The sequence below is a fragment of the Saccoglossus kowalevskii genome, chromosome 2, assembly GCF_978046115.1.
Source record: "Saccoglossus kowalevskii chromosome 2, keSacKowa6.1, whole genome shotgun sequence".
Taxonomy (NCBI): Eukaryota; Metazoa; Hemichordata; class Enteropneusta; family Harrimaniidae; genus Saccoglossus; species Saccoglossus kowalevskii.
The window spans coordinates 7077377-7088161 of NC_140642.1; the positions used below are offsets into that span (position 1 = coordinate 7077377).

The window sequence follows — 10785 nt, forward strand, 5'->3', positions numbered from 1 at the left end:
TACATACCTGAGTAGCTAATGTGTTAGATGTGAGCCAGCATGGTAGTCTGGACACTTCAATACTATGTACATACCTGAGTAGCTAATGTGTTAGATGTGAGCCAGCATGGTAGTCTGGACACTTCAATACCATGTAAACTCATAGTTGCTGTCGACATAGGAAGTAAAGTAAGCAAATAACACCGAATAAACGGCAAGGTAAAGACTATGTCTAATTATAGTAAACACGTACTGCGTGCGTGACTCGAACCGGCGCTCACGTACGGCACCTAATCGCCTAGCTTCACGCCACTACACGTCTTCCCCTCGGCCACCGGGCATCCCCAAAAAAGGATGCTTAATAACCGAGCTTATTACGTGCAGAGAACATGAAACCCGTCCACGCGATCCGCGCCACACAGCGTGGCCAGAATGCGGCAAAGGCCTTCAGATCTGGCTGTAGTAGGATGGTGAAAGTAATGGTACAGCATTATAACAGTGAATAAGTACTGAGAAATAATTTTAAACTCATAGTTGCTGTCGACATAGGAAGTAAAGTAAGCAAATAACACCGAATAAACGGCAAGGTAAAGACTATGTCTAATTATAGTAAACACGTACTGCGTGCGTGACTCGAACCGGCGCTCGCATACGGCACCTAATCGCCTAGCTTCACGCCACTACACGTCTTCCCCTCGACCACAAGGCATCCCCAAAAAAGGATGCTTAATAACCGAGCTTATTACGTGCAGAGAACATGAAATCCGTCCACGCGATCCGCGCCACACAGCGTGGCCAGAATGCGGCAAAGGCCTTCAGATCTGGCTGTAGTAGAATGGTGAAAGTAATGGTACAGCATTATAACAGTGAATAAGTACTGAGAAATAATTGTAAACTCATAGTTGTCGACATAGGAAGTAAAGTAAGCAAATAACACCGAATAAACGGCAAGGTAAAGACTATGTCTAATTATAGTAAACACGTACTGCATGCGTGACTCGAACTGGCACTCGCGTACGGCACCTAATCGCCTAGCTTCACGCCACCTCACGTCTACACGTAATAAGCTCGGTTATTAAGCATCCTTTTTTAAATATAAATGAATTCAGCTACGGTAACATTTTATCAATACGACTCTTCCACAATGGAATGGTATTGTCACAAAATGCTTTTCTTGAGCCAGTAAACCACAACCCCCTGACTTGTAGTAAGAGGCGGAAGAGGTGGTGGGGGAGGGGGTGGTGGAACAGGAGACTCATTAGTTGGCAATTCTTTTGGCATCTTTGATTCCTTATTACAAGACTCTGCACACTTTGTAGAACAAGAGGTTTTGCCTTGGGAAGATGTATCATCACATCCAATCATTGGACAGTCACATGTCTCTAACATCTATCAAAACAAATACATTAATGTATATTACAAAAGATGGCATGTCTCATTCTGCAATTAAACCTATTCATCACAATGTAACAACATAAAAAGCAGGGCTATTTTATACATGGGGCCAAGTACAAAATGTACCCCCAATTTGAGAAATTTAAAAAAAAAGTGGCATGTCTTGTTTCTATAATAGTATTAACTGTATCATCACAGACGTTGAAAGTCTGCAAAATGAAGTTGATTCAACCACACTGAAGATATTGGACAAATTTAACTAGCGTAGTATTTGCTCTAAATGTGTCAATCCACCATTTTAAATCAGTTGGTTTTTCACTAAAATTTCACTCATAAACTACAAAATTGTTTATTCTGCTATCGAAATTTTACTGTGTGGGCATTCATCAAGCTTCATTGGGGTCTTAGACGACTATGCAAAGTATTTGATGGTCTGAATTTGAGTACACTTTGAGAATAAATTACTTTGAATTACAGATTAGCTAAATTAGCAAAAACAACATTCTAGCTGAAAGATATGTTTCACAATACTACACACAGCACAAATTCAGATCATCAAATAATTCACACTTCAATACCATGTACATACCTGAGTAGCTAATGTGTTAGATGTGAGCCAGCATGGTAGTCTGGACACGTCAATACCATGTACATACCTGAGTAGCTAATGTGTTAGGTATGAGCCAGCATGGTGGTCTGGACACTTCAATACCATGTACATACCTGAGTACTAATGTGTTAGATGTGACCCAGCATGGTAGTCTGGACACTTCAATACCATGTACATACCTGAGTAGCTAATGTGTTAGGTATGAGCCAGCATGGTAGTCTGGACACTTCAATACCATGTACATACCTGAGTAGCTAATGTGTTAGATGTGAGCCAGCATGGTAGTCTGGACACTTCAATACCATGTACATACCTGAGTAGCTAATGTGTTAGATGTGAGCCAGCATGGTGGTCTGAACACTTCAATACCATGTACATACCTGAGTACTAATGTGTTAGATGTGAGCCAGCATGATAGTCTGGACACTTCAATACTATGTACATACCTGAGTAGCTAATGTGTTAGATGTGAGCCAGCATGGTAGTCTGGACACTTCAATACCATGTACATACCTGAGTAGCTAATGTGTTAGATGTGAGCCAGCATGGTAGTCTGGACACTTCAATACCATGTACATACCTGAGTACTAATGTGTTAGATGTGAGCCAGCATGATAGTCTGGACACTTCAATACTATGTACATACCTGAGTAGCTAATGTGTTAGATGTGAGCCAGCATGGTAGTCTGGACACTTCAATACCATGTACATACCTGAGTAGCTAATGTGTTAGATGTGAGCCAGCATGGTAGTCTGGACACTTCAATACCATGTACATACTTGAGTAGCTAATGTGTTAGATGTGAGCCAGCATGATAGTCTGGACACTTCAATACTATGTACATACCTGAGTAGCTAATGTGTTAGATGTGAGCCAGCATGGTAGTCTGGACACTTCAATACCATGTACATACCTGAGTAGCTAATGTGTTAGATGTGAGCCAGCATGGTAGTCTGGACACTTCAATACTATGTACATACCTGAGTAGCTAATGTGTTAGATGTGAGCCAGCATGGTGGTCTGGACACTTCAATACCATGTACATACCTGAGTAGCTAGTGTGTTAGGTATGAGCCAGCATGGTGGTCTGAACACTTCAATACCATGTACATACCTGAGTAGCTAATGTGTTAGATGTGAGTCAGCATGGTGGTCTGAACACTTCAATACCATGTACATACCTGAGTAGCTAATGTGTTAGGTATGAGCCAGCATGGTAGTCTGAACACTTCAATACCATGTACATACCTGAGTACTAATGTGTTAGATGTGAGCCAGCATGGTAGTCTGGACACTTCAAAACCATGTACATACCTGAGTAGCTAATGTGTTAGATGTGAGCCAGCATGGTGGTCTGAACACTTCAATACCATGTACATACCTGAGTAGCTAATGTGTTAGGTATGAGCCAGCATGGTGGTCTGAACACTTCAATACCATGTACATACCTGAGTAGCTAATGTGTTAGATGTGAGCCAGCATGGTAGTCTGGACACTTCAAAACCATGTACATACCTGAGTAGCTAATGTGTTAGATGTGAGCCAGCATGGTGGTCTGGACACTTCAATACCATGTACATACCTGAGTAGCTAATGTGTTACATATGAGCCAGCATGGTAGTCTGGACACTTCAATACCATGTACATACCTGAGTACTAATGTGTTAGATGTGAGCCAGCATGGTAGTCTGGACACTTCAAAACCATGTACATACCTGAGTAGCTAATGTGTTAGATGTGAGCCAGCATGGTGGTCTGGACACTTCAATACCATGTACATACCTGAGTAGCTAATGTGTTACATATGAGCCAGCATGGTAGTCTGGACACTTCAATACCATGTACATACCTGAGTAGCTAATGTGTTACATATGAGCCAGCATGGTAGTCTGGACACTTCAATACCATGTACATACCTGAGTAGCTAATGTGTTAGATGTGAGCCAGCATGGTGGTCTGGACACTTCAATACCATGTACATACCTGAGTAGCTAATGTGTTAGATGTGAGCCAGCATGGTAGTCTGGACACTTCAATACCATGTACATACCTGAGTAGCTAATGTGTTAGATGTGAGCCAGCATGGTAGTCTGGACACTTCAATACCATGTACATACCTGAGTACTAATGTGTTAGATGTGAGCCAGCATGGTAGTCTGGACACTTCAATACTATGTACATACCTGAGTACTAATGTGTTAGATGTGACCCAGCATGGTAGTCTGGACACTTCAATACCATGTACATACCTGAGTAGCTAATGTGTTAGGTATGAGCCAGCATGGTAGTCTGGACACTTCAATACCATGTACATACCTGAGTAGCTAATGTGTTAGATGTGAGCCAGCATGGTAGTCTGGACACTTCAATACTATGTACATACCTGAGTAGCTAATGTGTTAGATGTGAGCCAGCATGGTGGTCTGAACACTTCAATACCATGTACATACCTGAGTACTAATGTGTTAGATGTGAGCCAGCATGGTAGTCTGGACACTTCAAAACCATGTACATACCTGAGTAGCTAATGTGTTAGATGTGAGCCAGCATAGTAGTCTGGACACTTCAATACCATGTACATACCTGAGTAGCTAATGTGTTACATATGAGCCAGCATGGTAGTCTGGACACTTCAATACCATGTACATACCTGAGTAGCTAATGTGTTAGATGTGAGCCAGCATGGTGGTCTGGACACTTCAATACCATGTACATACCTGAGTAGCTAATGTGTTAGATGTGAGCCAGCATGGTAGTCTGGACACTTCAATACCATGTACATACCTGAGTAGCTAATGTGTTAGATGTGAGCCAGCATGGTAGTCTGGACACTTCAATACCATGTACATACCTGAGTACTAATGTGTTAGATGTGAGCCAGCATGGTAGTCTGGACACTTCAATACTATGTACATACCTGAGTAGCTAATGTGTTAGATGTGAGCCAGCATGGTAGTCTGGACACTTCAATACCATGTAAACTCATAGTTGCTGTCGACATAGGAAGTAAAGTAAGCAAATAACACCGAATAAACGGCAAGGTAAAGACTATGTCTAATTATAGTAAACACGTACTGCGTGCGTGACTCGAACCGGCGCTCGCGTACGGCACCTAAGCGCCTAGCTTCACGCCACTACACGTCTTCCCCTCGGCCACCGGGCATCCCCAAAAAAGGATGTTTAATAACCGAGCTTATTACGTGCAGAGAACATGAAACCCGTCCACGCGATCCGCGCCACACAGCGTGGCCAGAATGCGGCAAAGGCCTTCAGATCTGGCTGTAGTAGGATGGTGAAAGTAATGGTACAGCATTATAACAGTGAATAAGTACTGAGAAATAATTTTAAACTCATAGTTGCTGTCGACATAGGAAGTAAAGTAAGCAAATAACACCGAATAAACGGCAAGGTAAAGACTATGTCTAATTATAGTAAACACGTACTGCGTGCGTGACTCGAACCGGCACTCGCATACGGCACCTAATCGCCTAGCTTCACGCCACTACACGTCTTCCCCTCGGCCACAAGGCATCCCCAAAAAAGGATGCTTAATAACCGAGCTTATTACGTGCAGAGAACATGAAATCCGTCCACGCGATCCGCGCCACACAGCGTGGCCAGAATGCGGCAAAGGCCTTCAGATCTGGCTGTAGTAGAATCGTGAAAGTAATGGTACAGCATTATAACAGTGAATAAGTACTGAGAAATAATTGTAAACTCATAGTTGCTGTCGACATAGGAAGTAAAGTAAGCAAATAACACCGAATAAACGGCAAGGTAAAGACTATGTCTAATTATAGTAAACACGTACTGCATGCGTGACTCGAACTGGCACTCGCGTACAGCACCTAATCGCCTAGCTTCACGCCACTTCACGTCTACACGTAATAAGCTCGGTTATTAGGCATCCTTTTTTGGGGATGCCCGGTGGCCGAGGGGAAGACGTGTAGTGGCGTGAAGCTAGGCGATTAGGTGCCGTACGCGAGCGCCGGTTCGAGTCACGCACGCAGTACGTGTTTACTATAATTAGACATAGTCTTTACCTTGCCGTTTATTCGGTGTTATTTGCTTACTTTACTTCCTATGTCTACAGCAACTATGAGTTTAAAATTATTTCTCAGTACCTATTCACTGTTATAATGCTGTACCATTACTTTCACCATCCTACTACAGCCAGATCTGAAGGCCTTTGCTGCATTCTGGCCACGCTGTGTGGCGCGGATCGCGTGGACGGGTTTCATGTTCTCTGCACGTAATAAGCTCGGTTATTAAGCATCCTTTTTTGGGGATGCCCGGTGGCCGAGGGGAAGATGTGTAGTGGCGTGAAGCTAGGCGATTATCTGCCGTATGCGAGCGCCGGTTCGAGTCACGCACGCAGTACGTGTTTACTATAATTAGACATAGTCTTTACCTTGCCGTTTATTCGGTGTTATTTGCTTACTTCAATACCATGTACATACCTGAGAAGCTAATGTGTTAGATGTGAGCCAGCATGGTAGTCTGGACACTTCAATACTATGTACATACCTGAGTAGCTAATGTGTTAGATGTGAGCCAGCATGGTAGTCTGGACACTCAAAACCAGGTACATACATGTACCTGAGTAGCTAATGTGTTAGATGTGAGCCAGCATGGAAGTCTGGACACTTCAATACCATGTACATACCTGAGTAGCTAATGTGTTAGATGTGAGCCAGCATGGTAGTCTGGACACTTCAATACCATGTACATACCTGAGTACTAATGTGTTAGATGTGAGCCAGCATGGTAGTCTGGACACTTCAATACCATGTACATACCTGAGTAGCTAGTGTGTTAGATGTGAGCCAGCATGGTAGTCTGGACACTTCAATACCATGTACATACCTGAGTAGCTCATGTGTTAGATGTGAGCCAGCATGGTAGTCTGGACACTTCAATACCATGTACATACCTGAGTAGCTAGTGTGTTAGATGTGAGCCAGCATGGTAGTCTGAACACTTCAATACCATGTACATACCTGAGTAGCTAATGTGTTAGATGTGAGCCAGCATGGTAGTCTGGACACTTCAATACCATGTACATACCTGAGTAGCTAATGTGTTAGATGTGAGCCAGCATGGTAGTCTGGACACTTCAATACTATGTACATACCTGAGTACTAATGTGTTAGATGTGAGCCAGCATGGTAGTCTGGTCACTTCAATACCATGTACATACCTGAGTACTAATGTGTTAGATGTGAGCCAGCATGGTAGTCTGGACACTTCAATACCATGTACATACCTGAGTAGCTAATGTGTTAGATGTGAGCCAGCATGGTAGTCTGAACACTTCAATACCATGTACTTACCTGAGCAGCTAATGTGTTTACAGGATCACAATACTTGTAGCCCAGATGTTGATAGAAATCTTGTTTATCTTTGGTACACAGATACATTGTATGAGAGCCCATATTACGAGCATGTTCTTCTGTAAGATCCATCAGTTTCCTACCCAGACCCTCTCCTCTTCTTTTCTTGTCAACCACCACTGGGAAAACAAAATAAAAATGAGTTTAAAATGCATCAATTACACAAAATTAGTTCTTTAAAAGAGTGATAACAGAATGCATAACATTTTTTATCAATTTTCCTGGTGGAATCATCTACACACAATTACAACATTTACATAAAGATGTAACATGGATGAAAACAAGACATTTTTATTAATGATGTTTTGATACAGTGAGTATTCTCATTTACGCAGGTGCACAGATTATTTTGATACGTATGATAACAATCCATACGCATGGTGTTGTGTGTGCTGCACAAGAAACATTTTTAGCACATGTATATTGCCACAGTGTAAGGCCTGCTCATTCCTATTGAGAGGGGCACCCACACGACTCACACAGGACAGGGGCTTCTTTCACTGCTAAAATGGGGTAGACAGGACAATAGTGCTGGAAATGAAATATATATGATAAATCTTAAAATGATTTGGTCTAAACCATGAAATAACAATGCAACAAAATATTTTTTCATCCATATTGAATCCCTAAACTATATACATAATTCATAATGGAATTATATATTAAACACAATTACAGTGTTGATTTCCATTTATGATACCTTGAAACAAAAAATGATACCGGTACTGACATAATGAGGGAAAAAATATTACACAGCATCAAGGGCCGAAAGTCCTTCCATATCATCTGTTTGCTTTATAACAATCTAGGAAAACAAAATAGACTTATAATATATATACCCAGCTGTATACAGCTTATGGGGAGACTATAATGGTTGTATAAATACCTGATTCAACCAGTACTGCATGTGGTATTCCAATAACTTTACACAGTCTACTATGTCCTAGTACAATTTCCTTCTCACCACATCTCTCTGTCATCACCATAGAATATGGTAACTCATCTTTAGATTTATCTAAGGAATGCAGTCTGTAATACAGAATAGAATAGAATAGAATAGAATAGAATAAAATAGAATGGAATAGAATAGAATAGAATAGAATAGAATAGAATAGAATAGAATAGAATAGAATAGAATAGAATAGAATAGAATAGAATAGAATAGAATAGAATAGAATAGAATAGAATAGAATAGACTATTTGGATCAAAATAATGTAATAATAAGAAATTACAAAATGTTTTGCCAAAAAACGAACAAAAGACCAAACAATGTCAATAATAAATACAACAAGAAAACATTCAACAAATATTATAAATTTCTGAGATTTTATGAATAAAAATCTCTTGTGGCAATGAAATTATCTTTTGAAACTAACAGTTCCCTCATAATGATCTGTTTTGGCAAACTCTCAAATTCTTCATTGTACATTTTGATTGTTTTCAAAAATTTGCTTCTAGTAGTTTCCATCTCTGGGTTCTTGCAATCTAAGAGAGCATGCATCTCACATGTACATGTATATCAGCATTATTATTTCCAACATATCTATATCAGATCATTCAATAGCAATAACTCTGTAAGATCTGTTTTTCATACATAAACTGTGTCTGGTTCATATAATTAATGTAGTTGTTACCATTAAAAATAATCATCAGATTTCTTTGACAGACAAATAAAATATGATCACCCAATTACTTTTCACACTTTTTTTAACTATATCAATTGTACCTATAAAAACGTCTGCTCAATTCCCAACTGTGGAACTTTTTATTAATTCAAAAGTGGAGCACTTCTAGTTTCTAGTTGCACCATGACGCTAGACCAAATATTCACACCAACATGTATGATGTGGTGTACTATGAACAATTCATTGGAAAAATACTTCCATTTAGCAGTACATATACATCACTAGTGGTCATTTTTCTGATATTCACTCTACTGTGATCACTTACTTTTTTTTATAGTTCACTATAATGTTTTGATAAATTAACTTGTTATCATATCATATTTTGATTTTCAGAAACATAATAATTTATCTTAGGTAAATTCTGATGATTATTGTTTTTTATGAAGTAATGATTTAACATGGATATTTTTGCATTTTCAGTTTTTATGCCAACAAAATTTAGTACTGGATAAAACAGTTTGTGTTGAAATTATGTAACCATTCTGAAACAAAGCATTATCACCAATCCATAATTCAAATGAATGACCTTAAAACAACCTATAGAGAGAATATGTATTAAAATACTGCAGAGAATGAGTCATATTCATCACTTGAAACTGATCTGCAGAACCGTTATTTTCAATTCATTCATTGAAATATACAACTTGTACATTTGCTTTAAATATTTTTATGTTATCCAACTTTTTAAAAACAATATTTCTGTGTAATATCATTGTATGTTGGGGAAATATAACCATCATAAAATTTTTTTAAATATATAATTGAATACATACCCGCATGTATACTACCAATTAAATTAAAATTAAATAAATAAAAAAGTAAATTTTTAAAATTTGGCATATTTTATGGGATCACCTTGACATAATATATATAATTAATACGTGGTTCAGCAAAGTTCAAACCACCATGTGATATACCGTTCATTGCCGATGACCTACATCAAGGATAAGATGATATGAGAAAAACAAACTGAGAAAATATCGGCTAATCAAATCAGATTTCAACCTTAGTCAAGCTAAAAAACTTTGAACTGCGTAGTATGCTTACCAAATCTCAAAATTGAAATGGATCGTCATAAAAAAATTCCCTTAAACAACAGGGTTCATGACATGTGTAACAAAGGTCTAATTGAAGATGACATTTATTTTCTGATGGAATGCAACAAATATAATGAGTTGCGTACCAAACTGTTCAATAAAGCTAAGGATATGATCCCAGCATTTGAAAATAAACCTGCAGAGAAAAAAATCATGGAATTGTTACAGAATGAAAACATTATTATACCAGTAGCACAGTTCATAAGTAAAAGCTTTGAAGTCAGGAAGCAGGGTAATATAGCTTACTTGACATTTCAATGCCTGCTGTCATTTTAGTAATTTCATATTAGTTAGTATTATAGTGATTTTGTATTATTTAGTAATTTAGTGATTGTATTTTGTTATTTAGTATATTGTTTTTATATTTTTTTTCTTGTACTTTGTGACCATTTTCTTTCACTCCGGGGATTGTATAAGAGTCAATAAGTAAATAAATAAATAGATATACCGGTAATGTATTTCGAATCTCACCTAGCCGTATTACTTCGGGGCCATTGACTATTCATCAGTTCACAACATTCTTGCTTTAAATCTACTCTTCTGTGCAAAGCGTGGATCTCAATAACTTCTGCCATCTCAGTAACACCTCAAAGATAAGAACTACAATCGCATGACACTTGACAT

At 38.9% G+C, this 10785-nt stretch overlaps 1 protein-coding gene across 1 annotated transcript; it reads right to left on the reverse strand.

Annotated features, from left to right (window-relative positions):
* Nucleotides 1-808: 808 nt before the first annotated feature.
* Nucleotides 809-10781, reverse strand: LOC100372816 (N-alpha-acetyltransferase 80-like). The gene is made up of 4 exons (XM_002733541.3): nucleotides 10633-10781; nucleotides 8265-8407; nucleotides 7319-7497; nucleotides 809-1368 (listed from the first exon to the last, which is right to left on the reverse strand). Exons 1-4 carry the CDS (start codon nucleotides 10734-10736, stop codon nucleotides 1138-1140), a joined length of 657 nt encoding a protein of 218 aa, XP_002733587.1. The 5' UTR covers nucleotides 10737-10781; the 3' UTR covers nucleotides 809-1137.
* Nucleotides 10782-10785: the final 4 nt, after the last annotated feature.

What these genes read in the sequence shown, in the direction of transcription:
- LOC100372816 (XM_002733541.3), bottom strand. Translation starts at nt 10,736, where the DNA reads ATGGCAGAAGTTATTGAGATCCACGCTTTGCACAGAAGAGTAGATTTA. An exon ending in CCCCGAAGTAATACGGCTAG is followed by an intron (nt 8,408 to 10,632) that starts GTGAGATTCGAA and finishes TCTGTATTACAG; the next exon opens with ACTGCATTCCTTAGATAAAT. An exon ending in TGCAGTACTGGTTGAATCAG is followed by an intron (nt 7,498 to 8,264) that starts GTATTTATACAA and finishes TTGTTTTCCCAG; the next exon opens with TGGTGGTTGACAAGAAAAGA.